Raw genomic sequence first — 16,801 nt, 5'->3', positions numbered from 1 at the left:
GTTCCTAAACCAGCTCTTTGGGGCCTGCTTTGGTCAGTGCCTGGCCCTCTGCAGCTTTTCCTTGGGAAATCCTGCAGACAACCCTGAACCCCCCGAGCTGTGCAACCTTTGGGAGCATCTGGAGTCCCTGGAACCTCGTGATGTGGCGTTTGTTCCAGCAGAGATCATCCCCCCACTCTCTGTGGGGCACTGTGCCCACTCCCAAGGCACCATTTCCAGGGAAATCATCCCACATCTGAAAGTCTAAACCATGTTTACCCCACTGGAGGGCACGGGCTGGGCTGTTCAGCCTGGCACTTCTTATCACAAGCATCACTGATGAATAATTAATGCTGATGAAAGGAGCACAGCTTGTGGGTTTAAGGAAAGGGCTCTCGAGCTGCAGTGATTGTAAATGACAGCAATCACAGGAGTTCTGTGCAAATAAACTCGGTCCAGAAATGTGGGAGAGGCTTGATGAGAAAAACAGGAGCTGGAGAACACCAAGCACCAGCAGGAAGGTGAGACCAGGTCTCCAGATCAAATTCCAGGAGAGGGGGAATGCTGGAAAACACCTGGGAAGTGGCAAAGTTGGATCTCTGGAAAGATTCATGGGGCTGGGGATCCAAGTTTTCCTACCTGGGCAGGAACGTGGGGAGGGATGCTCTCTCCTGGCTGTCAGGAGAAGCAGGACACTCTGTAGGAGCAGAATTCATTTTTATTTCTACTTGGACTAGAGGCAATATTTGATGCAGAGCAGCTCCCCCCAGGCTGAGGCTGCCAAACTGGAGGCTCCAAGTGAGCAGCAGCACATCCACGACAGCAAAATATATCACCCTTCAGGAACTTGATTGCTTCCCATGCATGCAAACACACTCGAAAACAGCCCCAAAGAGGTTCCTCCCCTCCCACGTGGAAGCAGCTGCAGAGAAATCTCAGCTTAATATTGACATTTCCAGCCTGGAGAGCACCCAGTTTGCCTCCTTCCCATCTGGAGTTTGGGATAAAAAGCCACTTGATGTGACAGAAGGGGGAATGGGCAGCAGTGCAGGGCCACAGTGCCCTTCCCTTGTTTCTCAGAGTTAGGATAGTTAGGAGGAGGAAAAGCCCAATAAAAGGCTGAAATGCACCATGTAGCTGCTTTTCTGCAATTGTCTGCAAATCCTCATGCTCCAAAGCATTTTTCTTGAGAGTGCTCACAGGCACACTGCAAACAAGCGTAAGTACTGTCAATTGTTTTAGCATGATAAATGCATTTTAAAGCTTTCAATATTTTTGTCTGTTTACTGGCACACTCCTTGAGGAATTTTGACAAGCTTGCCAGAGTGGAAGAGCTGCAAAATGCTTCAGCTTGCTCTGAACCCCATGCAAATTCTCAAGTAAAGAACCTGGCTGCTGCTGGAGGGGGTTGAAAGAGCAAAGCAAAGGCACACCCACCCAAATCAGTGCCCCTGGCAGAGAGGGGCTGGGCAGGGGGGTGGCTGCTCACACCCAGCCTGTGACAATGCCAAACCTCCTTCCCTGACCCTCCACAAGGGTTAATGGGGCTTCCTTGGAGCCCAGCCCTGCACAGCCAGCTGTGAGTCAGATGTGGCCTCACCACCCCCACAGCAAAGAACCTGTCTCTAATATCCCATCTAAGCCTGTCCTCTGTCACTTTGAAGCCACTCCTGTCCCTCATAAACAGTCTCTCCATCTTTCTTGTCCTCCCTTCAGGTCCTGGAAGGCCACAATTAGGTCACCCCAAACCCTCTCTTCTCCAGGCTGATGGTGTCAGAGACACCTGATGCCATTTCCACCTTCACACTTCCCTTCCCCACATGTCAGCCCCCAAAGCTGAGCAGGATTAGGGTTGGGGTCCACACAAAGCAGATCTCCACAGGCTGAAAGCTCCCCCTTGGGTCCTGGAGCTGATGTGGAGAAGGACCTGGACACCTACAGAGTGCAAAACAGGATGGGAGTGTTCTCCAAACCCTCAGTGCCACCCTCTGCACTGAGGAAATCAGCTTGGGGTAACCTGCCCATGGAGGAACTCTGCTCTGCCCCAACCTGGGTGAGAACTCCAGGAGATAATCTCTGCACACACATCCTTTGGAAAGGAGCCTGGAGCCCTCTGCACAGCAGGAATTCCCAGGGATGGGAAGGGAAGGGAAAGGAAGGGCTCCTCATGGCACAGACAGGGGCTCAGGGGGCAGAGCAGGGAACTGCTCTGAGTGCAGAGCAGCAAAAAGACAATTTATATCCCCAGAAGCCAACAAACACCCCAAACCCACAACGAGTATCCCACCAGAATGAGCAGGGGAATAGCACTGAATGTGGCTCACATAAATAAAGGTAATCTGCTAAAGAGTAAAATTATACAAGCCAGTTAGCACAGGGTATAAAGAGCTTTTAATATTGATTCACTCAATATTTCATGGAATTCACATCTTGCTCAACAGTGGAGAAATGAGAGAGAAAATGCTCAATTTGGTCAGGTCCTGAAGCCTACAAGCTCAGACAAATAGCAGCATTGTCAGCTCTGGGCTGGCTTCATGTTTTAATAAAGACACTTTCATTTTAGCACTGCTCCCAAGCACATTTGGTGCTGGCTCTGCACAGAGAGGTGCCTGAAGGGATGAGGCTCCCAGGCCTGGGACACGCACAGCACATGGATTCAAAGCCTTGCATCTCCCCAAGAGCAAGATCAAAGCTGAGACAGACCCCTCCCTGCCCTGCAGAGAGAGGAGCTGCCCTGGGCATGTGCCCTCCAAGCCTCAGAAGAAGTGAAAGTGCAGCCAGCTGAGCCCCACTCACCAAACATGTTCCCAATGTGGCCGTTCTTGGTCAGCGGGCGCAGCTCGTTCTTCCCCAGGGCATACTGCTTGTAGTTATCCCAGGCAAACTTCATCATCTGGGGGGGGGAAAGGCAATGGAAACAGTCAGCAGAAGTGAGAATTTCCATACCTGAACTCTGGGAATCCATGGCAGTTTCCCACTTGCTGCTAAACCCATAGCCCGTTAATTACAAAATCTTCATTTCCACTGAACACGAGGAGCGGGGCTGCATCCAGAGGCTGGGTAAGTCTCCAGCTCATCATTTCTGGTGAAGAACCTGGCACATCTCCCACCAAAACCCCACGTTGCACCTTGGCCCTGCAAACCACGTGGGATTTGTAGCAAGCTGTCTCCATCTCTGAATTTCCAACCTTTTTCAGAGAGCAGCAGTATTTCAGAATAGTTGTTAAAATGGGCCGAGAAGGTAAGGCCAAAACTGATCTGTCCATAAGTACAGGGAGAAACTGATCTTAGGGACTGCACAGAGGTCTTCATTCTGTTAATTGACAGAAGATTATATTATTAATTAATTATTATTAATATTCACAAAGACCAAATCCATGACATTTTGTTATCTTCTATCAAAACTCCACAGTGCTTTCTTCAGAGAGCTCTGCCCAGGGGCTGGGTGATTTTTGAGCAACCCCTTCCAACTTAAACAATTCCTTCTGGGATGTTTGAGCTGTCCTGCTCGGGCCCAGCACCCTGACCTTCCCCTGAGGGCTGCGGGGCAGTGCTTGTGCAAGTTCCAACACACACACACACACATCCCAGCACAGCTTTTTCTGTCCTCCTGCCCCTCTGGGAGGAAAATTAAACATGCAAGTGTCCTTTCTTCACCTGGGAGAGACTGGGACTTGCCAGCTTCCAAGGAGTGCCTTAAATAAAGTTGCCTTTTCCACCCCCTCCAGCCTGGCTCTGAGCAGTTCCAGCCCCAGCATCGCACTGACCTGAACATCCTTTGATTCAATCCCTGGCAAAAAAGATAACAAAGGGGAAGAAGGGGCTTCAGAGAATCAACCACGTTCTCCAACAAAGATAAGAGAAGTCTGAAACGCTTCCCTCAGACCAGACTTTTGAGGGAAAATGACAGTTTAAACAAAATCCTTCCTCCACAGAGCGCTCCCGTCTCGTGTCTGCAGCAGCACTGGCCGCTCTGTTTCAGGATCAGAACCAGCAGATTACTTTGGTCTGAAATTCCTCCTGTCATCTTAGCTCTTACTCTTCCCTCCAGCTGTGTGTTTCACAAACCCAACATCACAAGCCCCTGGCAGTATCCTCCTTAATTAGCAAAAAGCCACATCCCCAGATTCCCCCTCCTTTTTAAACATCAAGCTTCCAAAGTAAAGTTTCCTGGAGCTGTTCAGATGGAGGAGGATAAACATTTGCTGAACTGATTGTTAACACTCAGGCTCCAACACCACCAGGAGATGGAACGTTGGACAAACAAAGCCAATTTGGGCTTTAAAAACTCAGTGTGGGATGAATTAGTCAGTGGAGAGCTCTGCTGAGGAAACCAAATAATGACCCAGGGAAGGGGTAGAACCCCTCCACAAAATGCACTCAAACATGCCCCAGTCATATGACTTGGGGTGTTCACTTTATTTTTGCCAAATTTTTTTTTTTTTTTTTTTTTTCCCAGTGGCAGCAGGTTCTAAATGGGAAGTTCTCATTCTCCATGAACATACCAGGGTGAATCTTTGAGGAGCTCTGGCCTCTCTCTGGGCGATGCAGAGCAGTTTCATGTGTCAGAACTTGTTCCTGGAGCTGGCAGCAGGAAGGATGGTGTTTGTCAAGGCTGCATTCCCACAGCGAGCAGCAGGGCTGCTGCACCAAAAGGAAACAGCCAGGCATCTCCTGGGCTCCTCTCTCCTCTCAATCAGAGCTGAGGAAGGGGGACCCACCCTCCTGGCACACGGGGAGCCTGGACACGCAGAGGATGTGGAAATGATTCTGTTCTGTTCCCTAGAACTCCTAACGCTGTAATTCTGAGTCAGCCTCATTTTAAGCTGAGTATGAAATTTTAAGTTACTTCCTTCCCTCAACTTCTTTAACCCCTCCACTGCAGAAGGTGCAGGGTGAGCCCAGCCACGCTCACCCTGGGACCCAGAGTCTGCAGACACCCCATCCCAGGGAGGGCATGGAAAACCACCCGGGCTTCCTTCAGCCTCCAACAGCCACATCTCCCACAGGCAAAACCTCCTCTTCTCCTGTCTCCTCAGCAAGGAGGGACAGCCTGAGGCTCCCCAAAGTGCCCCAAGGCTCTGATGGAGCCAACACGTGCATCCCTCATTTGCCTCTCCAGCCATTTCAGCTGCCTTTGTCACACGAAGTTCCCCAGCACAAGATTTCTGTCCCACACTCTGCCTCTGTTCAGCCCTGAGCTGATCATCGGGGGATGGCAGTGCTGCCTCACCGAGCTGCCAGGCTCCCTTTAGGTGAAGCACACTGTGCTGGCTGCCTTCAAACCCTGCAGATTTGGGAGGCAGCATGCAGAACGTGGCAGCATTTCATCTCCCAGCATCCCAGAGCTTGCCTCTCTCCACTGACGGCTCCAAAAAGCAGCAACTGGAAAAGTTGAAGAGCCAAAAAAGCATCTGCACTGCTCTGCCCGTTCTGGCTCCCTGCAGCTGCCTCTCCAGCCCAAATTTAGCACCTCAGCTTCCAAACCACTGAAGGGATGCAGCAAGGTCCTGAAAGTGGGGGCTCCACATTCACAGCAGCCTCCTCTGAGCAGAGATTCCAAATTCCAGGTTGGAAGGGAAGGGATGGAGGTGCAGGAGGGAGGGGAATGTGTGTGGTGAGGTGTTCCAGGCTCATTTCTGATGAGCCACCAGTATTAGAAGTGAATATTTTATGGATTCCAGCCCTGTCACATCACAATACATCAGTGTTAACATTGTGCCATTTTGCATTTGAAAAATGGCACCGAAACCACAAAAATTATGGAAATAGATCCATAATTTCACATTTTGTTCTCACCAGTGAGCCATCTGCCACCTAACAGACAATTATCTATTTGGGCCTGGTATTCTAAGCACTCTGGGTCTCAACTGATTTATAGCAGAGACTTCCAAATTTATAACTTAATTTGTCACATTGCTCTTTCTTTCCTTTCACCTGTAAGTCACTTGTTACTTTGGGGAGTTTCAGCTGCCCAGCCAGACAAGTCTATATTAAAATCAGCTAGAAATGACAAAACTGAACTCTGAAACTCTGCACTATAATTTTCACCATTTAGATCCCTATATTTTCCTGTTCTTTACTCCATCCAAACCCAAAAAGGACCTGGCTTTCAAGCCCATTTGTGTTTCACAGAGGCAGCAGCAGAACAAGAAGCATTTAGAGGATGCTGTGATCTACGTAATGAGGAAACAGGTCTTGGGATAAAAACTTGACCAAGAAAGTGTTTTCACTTTGAAGAGATGTGCAAATCTTTAGCACATTTAGTAACTAAACCACTCCAAATCTCTGGGTTTGTGGACTTGCAAAAAGCAGAGAGATGAGAGGGGAAAAAAAAGAAGAAAAAGCTCACCCCACCATCACTTGCCATCCTTTTGTTAACAGGGAAGATTTCCAAAGGCAGAGCATTCCCAAACAGCTATTTGATTAGTTTTATCCATCTAGACTCGGATAATTAGTAAATGCTTAAAAGATGAAATCTAAATATACCAACCAATCAGCCCCTTTCAAGCACTTCCAAGGAACACTACACAATGCCATTATCTTCACAAGATAACAACTTCCCTGGCTCTTTAGCCTCCTTCCTTCAACTTCCCTTCACATATTTCACGATAAAATATCAAAGAATTTTCCAGTTTGGGTTAAAAAAAAAAGAGGAGGGCAGGGGCTGAGTGTAATGGTAATATTTCTTTTTCCATTGTATTCTTAACATGTTTTTTCCCCACCTCTCTTCCTTTTCCTGCAGCTGGAAGCAGATTCTTTGTGCTGTCAGTTTCCAAAGTAGAACCAGTTCTTCCCCACCTTTAACCTCCTTGCTGCCCCACAGTAGCTCTGTGCCACTTTGGGTCTTTAAGCTGCAATAATGCCATTTATTTTCCCCTGCTGTATAAAACATAATTTGCCAGATGAGAAGAAAGGAAGAAAAAGAGGAACTGTCAGTCTTGCAGGGAGAAGTCAGCCTGAACACATTGGGATAACTCATTTCTGTTTAGAATAATGGATGTATTTTTCCCTTATCAGACTTGCATAAACCTGTATAATTCAGGATCTGCAGAAAAAGCAATGAAACAGCATCATGTTTATTTTGTGTTGCTGCCTTTAGTATTATCACATGGAGATAAAAATATCCAGGCAAACAGCAGGGCAGAATGCTATAAAAAGGCTGGAATTCATTTGAAAACCTTTAATAGAAAGCTGAGCAACTTCTCAGGTTACTTCTCTGGGCCTGTGTCCCCGGTAATGCTTTTATGTAACAGCAAAATGATAACAAAAAGGCTGTGTGCTCACCCCAGTGGATGGAGATGTTCCATTTAGGCAGACACTGATATCCAGAGCCTTCCTCTGGCTGGCTTTAAAAGCCTGGAAGTGCAGAGCAGGAGGAGCTGCAGCTCCAGGGATGTTACCAAGCAACTCCCACAGATGGACACCAACGCTGAGAATCCATCCTGAAGTAATTACACTTTATAATTAAAGATTACAGGAAATCCAATAGATCCCAACAGGAGCTCCAGCAATTGAAAGGCACGCTGGCTAACCTGCCTGTTTTCCAGCAGCCATGTTCCCTCCTGCTGGAATGGAGCACTCAGAGAACTGCAGAGATTTCCACTTAATGGGCCTTCGAACGCTGCCAGCACCTTGGGACGTGTTCATCCAACATCCCCTCTCTCCTCCCACTTCAAATCAAACTCATCCTTTCAACTGATGGCAAAGGGGTAAAACCTGAGCCTGTCACCAGGAGAGCACAAGCCCAAACCCAGCTCCAGCTATTTCCTCTCCACTGGTGACTCTGATATCCTCTGGGCAGCTTCCACTGCTGCCAGAAGCTAAAACACACTCACTCCTTTCCTCCCAGAGACTGGGCAGGGTGGAAACACCCAGGGTGCACTGGACACAGCAATGCCCAGGGTTCATTGGACACAGCAATACCCAGGGTGCACTCGACACAGAAATATCCAGAGTTCATTGGACATTGCAATGCCCAGGGTGCACTGGACACAGAAATATCCAGAGTTCATTGGACATAGCAATGCCCAGGGTGCACTGGACACAGAAATATCCAGAGTTCATTGGACACAGCAATGCCCAGGGTGCACTGGACACAGCAATGCCCAGGGCGCACTGGACACAGCAATGCCCAGGGCGCACTGGACATAGCAATGCCCAGGGTGCACTGGACACTGTGAGCCTGAGCTCACTTGGTCCATCAGGGTGCCCAAAGCAGCTGTGGCCCCTGCAATCCCTGGCAGTGCCCAAGGCCAGGGTGGACAGGGCTTGGGGCAGCCTGGGGTAGAGGAAGGTGTCCCTGGAGCACTGGCATGTCACCCTTTCCAGGCTGACTGGCCTCCCAGACAGCACAGGGCTGGCTCCTGTCACCAACCAGCTCCCTCAGAAGCAGATTTCTCCAAACACACCCTTTGGTATGACCCCCAAAGCTCAGGAAAGCCTCACCTTTCTGACACTTGCCCCTGTTCTGCTCAGGTTTTCCTTAAACACAAGATAAAGGCTCGTTTTCCACACCTAAAGCAGCAGCCTGGGCTCAGAACTCCTCTCTGGGGCTCCACTCTTCCTGGAGGATTCTCACCCAAAATTTCTATGCCTGTCAGCTCCTGCCTGCAAACACATCAGCTGAGAGCTCAGTGGGAGCTGGCAGCTAGAGGAATTGCTTGCTACAGGCAGCTTTATCTGGAAGTAAATGTAACAGAGCAATTCTAGCAACAGGTGAGTGGGGCTTTGCTTCAATTTCTTTCTGGTAAACTCCTGGCAGCTCCTTCTCAAAGCTGCATGGGTGGATTTTTCTGCCATCAGCTGCTGCCACAGCTCACCCTCTCTTGCACAACAGCCAAAGACATTGCTCAGAAAACTGATCTCCATCACTGGAACAATGGGGGAATTCTTTAGGAAGTCAGAAGAAATCACCTTCCAGCGAGTCACAATGCAAAAAAAAAAAGTTTTAAGCTCTCTTTGCTGTTCCCAGGCAGCCAGGCCATGGTGAGTTCTCCAGCACAGACCTGCAGAGCCAAGCACTCCCTGCCCACCACAATCAGGGAAAAGGAGGACTAGCAGCACTGGGAGGACAGAAAAAAGCCCAGCACAGAGCAGGCCAAGGTTGTCAGTGTCAGTGGCAAGGACAGAAATAGAACTCAAGAGTCTCCCTGACTCAGTCCCTGCTAGGAAAGCTGAATGGGAGAAAACAGCTCAAACCACAATTAAACTAACACCTAATTAAATTCCTAATGCAACTAGATTTAACCGTGTCAAGAGGGGGGAAAAATAAAACCCTTCTAGGGCTATCTGAGGCACTAAACCCCAGCTGCATCCAGCTGCATCTAAATCAGGAAACATGTCAGCAAGAGCAGTTGATTTTGCAGTTAGCTCTGTAATGAGATGCTGGCCTGGAAGAGGCCGACAATGGTTTTGAGAACAAATTTGCAAGTCTAGACCAAAGCACAAAGGTGATTTAGTGGAGAGAGGAGGGAAACTGCAGCCTCTTCTTCCTTTGCTTCCCAGAATCAAAGCCTGGAGAAAATTCTGATAGGAAAAAACGGAATTTGTGTTCCTGGCCACCCTGACACCTCAGCTTCGTGCTCCCTGCGAGCCCCTAGAGCTGATCAGACTCAGGATATTCCAGAGCACAGCCAGGCTGGCACTGCACAGCCACAGCAGCAATAAACACAATAAATATTCCTTCTGTCCTAAGCTTGTCACCACACAGGCACGGCTGTCACTGGGTTTAGGGAGATGGCAGCAAAAGGCACTCCCTGAGCTCAAGGTTGCACCTGGCCAGGGGAGCTGACCCCGTTAAATCTGAGGGATGAGTTCTTCCCTGGATGGAAACTGCAAAGGTCGTCTGGAACACTGCAAAAAGGACTGGGGTCAGTGTGGAAGGGCAGGTGTGACTGGGGCTCACGTGAGGGACACCAAAGTGAAGGTGCTGTGGCAGCAACCTCAGAGAAAGTGAACAGTGGGGTACAGGAAGGATTGAAAATGGAAGAAGTGACACTTAAGAAAGATCAGCCTAAATTCTGATCTCCCTTGCTGCCAGCACAGAAGGCAGAAGCAGCTCTTTAGCAACATCTATAAGCACGAGGAAATCAGGGAAGAAATTCAAGGTGCATGTAAAAGGGGTTTGGGGTTTTTACACCCCAATGTCCCGGCTGCCTTCCCAGGCTGACTCTTGTTGTGTATTAGGAGATGATTGTCAAACACAAGTGCTGAGCTGCTGCCAGGGCTGCAGGCACACAGGGCAGCAGGAGGACCAGAAAGCCACCAGCACCCATTGTGTGACACTGCTATTTGCATTTTTTCAAGTCAAATTCACTCCAGGCTGGACAGTCTGGCTTTTCTTAGTGACTACTATTGCATTCCAGCACACTTTAAGGAAGGAAAGTGGGGAAAAAATTACTCTCCTAGTAATGATGTTGCTTCAAATGTCACCTCTGAGTTCCCTCCTGGGGTTTGAGCCTGCAGCACAAACCACGCAGGAAATTCCCTGAGCTCTTAAGATTTTGGGCACTGTCTCATTCCTGTAGGCTGCCTCGAGGGCTCTTCCATTTCAGCTACTTCCCTTCAAGCATGTACAGCACACGGGCTTTGTAAATCCCTAATTACACACAGACTGCAAATTCTCCTTGAAAGTGCCCAGCATTCCAGGTGAACATGAGCAACAGCTGAGCAGCCAGGCCAGAATCCATCAGCTCCTCCCCAGAATCCCCCCACACTGAATGGGAAGGTGGATGCAAACACAAACATGAAGCAGGATTGTTTTTACAGACCTGCATTATGGCAAGGGAAGGTTTTTTCCTTTTCCCTACAGATACCATCTGCACAGAATTCTCATTTCTGAGCAGCCCAAGGGGATGCTCAAAAGGAGCTGTAGCCATAAGTAAACCAAAACGCTGCAAGAAGAAGGAAGAACAGGAGAAGGTGTGGAAACATTTTGCTTTTCCTTTTCAAGGAAAATAAAAAAAGAAAAACAAAGTCTCTAGAACATATTGGGCCCGTCTGTTTGACAGCCTGTAGGACAAACGTCAAACAGATCAATAATGAAAAGAAACAAAACAGAGAGGAGAGGAGGCTTTGTACTCCCAAGCCTTCGATGTGGGAGCACAGCAGGAATCCTCAGTGGGCTGGGAAGAGTAAACAGGTTCCAGAGCATCTGTGTGCAGACCTGCCATCTCCAGGCAGGGCAACAGAGCCTCCCTGCCCCTGCAAGAGCTGCCTGCCCATCCCGTGTGGGATGGAGATCGGGGACACCAGAGCTTCTGTGGGGGCTCCACCCCAGCAGCCCAGGCTGCACAGCCAAGAGCTCCCATCCCGCCAAGGGAACGTTTCCAAAGCATTCCCAGAGACAGAAAGTGAGGATCAGCCTCACACCCCCCACATCTGTCAGAGACAAAAGGAACAGCCCCGTGCCAGGCTCCCCCAGATGCTCAGCCCACTCTCCCTCTCCCCATTTCAGCCTCACTCCAGGCCCAGCGGCTGAGCTGCCTCTCCCCCCAGCACCCACAAGGTGTGAATTGCTTCTGACACATGGATGGCTCAGGGGCCCGAAACACAGCAGAAGCAGATGGGAGAACTGAAGGGAAGAAAAAAATGTAAATACAGGCCAAGAGTCATCCTGCATCACTCCTGTTCTGCACTGTGAGAACGGATTTAGGGAGCAGGAGGAACATCTGTTTGGAAACTGGCTTTGTCTCAGTCCAAATGCTGGAACAGGAGAAAGAGGGAGGCTGAGGACTGCCAGCACACCTTGTGCTTCATCTCACACTTGGATGGCTTAGCAGGAGAGATCTGGGAGGATGAGTTTAGTTTAATGATTTCTTGCTGGTTCACCTGCTCCCCATCTGTCTTTGTAGTCCTTGCTCAGAGGGACAGATTGGAGCACTGCTGTCCTCTCCCTTTTCCAGAGTTCCTCATGATTGGAACTTCTGAAGAGAGGAACAGAGCAATTCTCAAGTATTAAGTAGTCAGCTGAGATTAGTGCAGTAATTTATCACAGGTAATAGCTAATAACAGACACGAGAAACTCACTCAGAGCCTTCCTAGAGCCACGTGTCAGAGCTGTCACCTTACAAAAGTGGTGCAAGAAATTCTTGGACCACAGTAGCAAATTTATTAGCCAGAGGCTGATAAACCATTCCAAGAGTCCCAGAGCCCACAATAAATCGTTACAAACCAGGTTACAAACACGGGATCTCCGATGAAAATTAGGTTGGTGGGGTGGATGTGAGAACAATGTGGGATTGGATTCAGGACTGGATTTAGGATTCAGCTGGCAGGATGGAGGGGCCTGGCCCTCCCTGGGCCTGACCTCCCATCCCCAGAGGGAATCAAGGCTCGGCCCTGGCACTGCTCCAGCACTGCCATCACACGGCTGTGACTAATGGACTGCTGACAGAATAAAGCAGGGAATGGCAGCTTCGGGGATCTGGCTAATAAACTACAGAAAACAGCCATAAAGGTTCATCAAAATTAGAGGCAGGAGGCAGCTCCTTTCTCACGCCAGCGCAGAAGTGGCACCCACAGAACTGCTCAGGCCTAAGGAATGAGCCTCCACTCACCAAATCCCACCCTAACACTCAGCTCACAACTTGATTTAAGCCTTTGAAAGCCAGAAATGAAAGAAACAAGAGAAGAGAGCTGCCTATAGCTTCATCCTATGCCAGCCAGAGCTGAAATCAACCTTTTGAATGATTTTGATGGGCAGCTGCCGATGGGAGTGGGCAGAGCCACAGCCAGCAGCAACGGTGTTCTGGTTGTTTGGGCTCAGCAGCACAAACCTCTGAGAGATAAGATAATAATCAAACCCAGCCATGGTGGTTCAGTAATCCTGTCATGGTCTTGGTGCTGGACAAAGGCCTTCAGGAAAGCCAAAACAGCACCAGAAATCAGCCAAGGGTTTGTTTGGGTTCATCAGCACTGAATTCCAACATAAATACATGTCCTTCCTAGAAAACTCCAGAGAAAAATGAGGCTCAGATGGAAGGAGAGCCAGAAACAGCCCTTTTCCACTGGAAGTATTTTATTTGTATTTTATCCTGCTGGCTAACCCAGGCAGCAGGAGGATTTCAGGATGGATGAAACACGATTACTTAATAATTATCCTTTGTCACTTCTCAAAGTACACGGTTCTGCACTCCCCTCCCTGCCCAGGGAAATCATGTTAACACAATTAGAGCAAGAGCCCTGCTTTAAACACGCCTGCTCGGACGTTGCTAACACGGCTCCAATTCTCAGCACAGACAGTCTGCAGAGCCATCCTGCTCCATAAATCAGCAGGAGTTCTGTCACCGAGTCCCTCTGAAGGGAAGGGACACTCTCTAGGAGGAACATTCACTGTACATCATCATCCTGTGCTAGCGCTGCTAGCATGAGATGCTGCAGGATTTCTCCATCTCTCACATTTAATATTCCTTGCAGCCTTATTCTTGCAATATCTAAGAGAGGAAACCTAACAACAGCTCTAGGGCCACGCAAGGCAAGTATTGGAGGCCAGATTAGAACTAATGAGCTCCTGGCTCCCACTCAATCCCAGCCTTTAGAACAATTAGCTCAAATAAACCCAGGAACCGTTTTCTGCTCCGCTGTCATCTGCCCGTCCTCCCCGGGTACCTCCTGAGCTGGAAAACTTCAATTGGGTCTGACAGAGGAGAGAGGTCACAGAGAAACCAAAGCTCAGAGCAAGCTGCCAGCATGGGGAGACCCCCAGAGTGCCCCATGGAGGGGGAGGCAGTGCAGGGTTCCTGCTGCTCCACTGAGGAACAGGCACTGGGGTTAGGATGGGGGCCTGTGGCTCACACAGCCCCCAGGGGACACTGGGCAGGGGTGGGGGACACAGATGGACACAGGGATGGGACACCCCAAGCTGCCTTATGGCTCTAAGGAGGGTTCCAGCACACAGAGCTGCCATTCCTAGAAAGCTGCACTCTGTTACCTTTCAGCCCAGGGAAGAAGCCTCAGGACACAATTCCCCTTTCCAAACCCGCTGGAGATCCCTCCTTGAGCTCCACACGCTGCAGACTCAGCTCACCCACACAGGGGACTGCAGCTCTGCTGTCAGCATCAGGAGATGCAGAAGGGAAGCACAGCAGTCACTTCAGTTTAGTGCAACCTCGTGCTTTCCTCACGCTCCAGTGTCCTCCTGGGGAGTGCTGGAGTGCCCAGGAGGAACAGCTCTGCTGCACATTTTCCTGCCGGGTTAGGGATGAAGCAGAGTGTGCCCAATTCACAGAGGTGCCACGATGGATCTGCCCTCAGAAACAGAACACTAAGTGTCCTGCTTTAATTACCAGAGGGTGCTCTGCCCCGTTAGGCAGGGTACAAATGAGTGCCATGCTGTCCCATGAAGAGGGGATGTTTATTATCCAGTCCTCCAGCACAGCTGCCACTGTGCTCTGTCTCCTGCCATGCTCTGGGTGCATCGTGCACAAAGCCCTCACATTATGTGCAGCTCACAGACACCACTGCCCACGACAGCTCCTCTGGAGCCCTTCCAAAATGCGGTGTCAGATGATGAACTCAAGTGCCAGGGGACCAAGAGTAAAGACAGCAATCATGGCAGCGTGTGCTCCTCATGCCAAATCCACTCACAGCATCCACTGAAAAGTATTTTTCCGGGGAATGTAAATGTAGTCTCTTCCTTAAGTTTAAAAATCAGAATGCTCCCAGCACCAAGATTTCCTCTTGCCACCACGGGAGTGAATTTTCCTTCCTGCCTTCTCCTTCTGACAGCTCCACGTCAGTTTTATATTCAGGTCAGTCTCTCATTTAGTACTAAGGTACATTTCCCTCTCTCCTTCTCAGCTGCCCCAATCTAAAATCTGAATTCTTTTCAATACTGGAGAACATATTCAAAAACATCAAAATGATAAACAATCTGTACAATAACAGAATCACAGAGTAAGCTAAACATGATGGATTAGCCTCATCTGGCAAAGCCTTGCATACAGAACCAAAGGAAAGAACACTTAGCACTAAAATCTTTCTCCCATTACGGGGCACATTTAATCATTGATTAAAAGTTAATCATGAGCCCATAAAAATTTTGGCTGGAAAGATGGAATCTTAATGCAGGTGACTGCTTTTTAGTAAATATTTGAAGACCTGGATGTGCACAGGCCCCAGACTGATGGAGGAGCAGGGAGCTTACAGCAGGATGTCACTGACAGCTCACAGCCAGGCTCCATCCCCCTGCCCTAACCCCATCTTCCCACCCAAAGAATCTCAAGGAGCTGATGTGTATTTCCTGAAGTGATTCAGGAGAGCGCAGGTCCTTCAGCACAACACATCTGTGGGCATCCTAGAAAGTAATTTCCCCACGCCCAGCACTCACAGTCACTCATCACCCGCCCGCCAACAACTCTGCAGTGCTGGAGCCGTGTGCTGGCTGTAAGTGGCAGTTCAGAAACCAGTCTAGCATCAAATTTAGTTGTTGTGGAACAAGTGCTTTCACTGCTAGACTTGGGGAGAGAAGAGCAAATGACTGCAAATTGCAGAGCACTCCCAAATTCCAGAGTGGCCTCAGCTCGGGAGAGCTGGGTCAGAGTGAGCTCTGAGGTATCACTGAGGCAAGCAGCTCTGCAGCACTGATCACAGCACGCTCAGATTCCTGTGCCTCTGCACCCCACCAACAGAACAAATACATTTTTAGTCAATTAACTGTATCCCCTACAGCTAAAACAGGCTCGAGGTCAGGTCTAAATTCTGTTTGCATGAATCCACCCGAGGCTAGTGAAGCAAAAAACCCACTGCATGCACCATTTGTGGGATTTACACTACAGTACCCCTTTCACAGGTTCAGTAAATAAATGCATGAGGAGTGTGGAGCAAAGGAAAATTCCAGCAAGGCTGGAGCCAGCCAGTGCTTCAAACTGCAGAGAAATTCTCTCTTGCAGAGATATTTCTACCCCAGAGAAAGAATTACAGCCTGATCACAGCACATCTGACTGGTTTGAGATCATAATTCCACTCCACCACAGTAAATATTTTACAGAGAACCGGTTTCCTTACCCCCAGCAGCCAGAGCAAGTCTGTTGGAAGTCCCTGGGTTTCCATCTGCCCAGCACACAGGATCAGACCCTCCCCACGTGCCTCAGTGAGAAGATGTGCACGGGAGGAGCATTTCCAGCTGAACCGTGCGTGGTGCTCCTCACGTACCGAAACCACGGGCAGATTAGGCGGCCGGCCTGGAGTGCTGCTCAGCCCCAGATTACAGCACTAAAGGCATTTTCTCCAAGTGGATGGACAGAAGGTTGCACAGCACAGGCAGAGGGAGAGGTTTGACATCTTTTTCCTGCTGGCTGTGGAAAGGAGATGGTGACAAATGGCCAATAATGGGATTCACAGCCCAGCTCAGCCTGAGGGCTGCTCCAAGTCCTGCTTTTGGCAAACTGGTGATCACAGCCCAAACCCAGGGCACCTATGAGCTTCAGGAGACCACCCAAACCCACACAGGTGTACCAGAGACAACCAGCACCAGAACTGAGACTTCTCCTGGCAGGGGTCAGGGCTGTGGCAAAAATTCAGGAGAACCTGCAGCATTTCCCCAGCTCTGCCCCAAAAATGGGCAGTTTTTTCACTGTGGTCACAACAGTCAAAACCACACAAAGGGAACTCAGGAACCAACACCAAGGGGCTTTCAGCAGAAGCTGAGCTCCTGAAAACATTCCTGTCTCTTGCTAATTATCTTTTAGTGATAAACTGTCAAGGTATTTGTGTTCCAAAGACTGATCTACTGGCAGATGTGCACAGTGATGCAGGGTAACTGTGTGAGTCGGTGCCTACTTCCCCCCAGGGGCTGATTTTTGAGAGCAAATACATCTTT

The 16,801-nt window shown here is 49.3% G+C and overlaps 1 protein-coding gene across 5 annotated transcripts in view; it reads right to left on the bottom strand.

Moving 5' to 3' along the window:
* The window catches only part of MAN1C1 (mannosidase alpha class 1C member 1), a 54,834-nt gene that overhangs the window by 32,361 nt on the left and 5,672 nt on the right, over nt 1-16,801 (bottom strand). For 4 of the 5 annotated variants that reach the window (XM_053964370.1, XM_053964369.1, XM_053964372.1 and 1 more), the window contains one exon: nt 2,776-2,872. In XM_053964370.1, coding sequence (XP_053820345.1) covers nt 2,776-2,872 — 97 coding nt within the window. Of the gene's footprint in view, nt 1-2,775; nt 2,873-15,987; nt 16,222-16,801 lie in introns of those variants that run through there. The other variant, XM_053964371.1, reaches the window with a different exon arrangement.

The sequence above is a fragment of the Vidua chalybeata genome, chromosome 25, assembly GCF_026979565.1.
Source record: "Vidua chalybeata isolate OUT-0048 chromosome 25, bVidCha1 merged haplotype, whole genome shotgun sequence".
NCBI lineage: Eukaryota > Metazoa > Chordata > Aves > Passeriformes > Viduidae > Vidua > Vidua chalybeata.
This window is presented reverse-complemented; position numbering and strand designations above follow the sequence as displayed.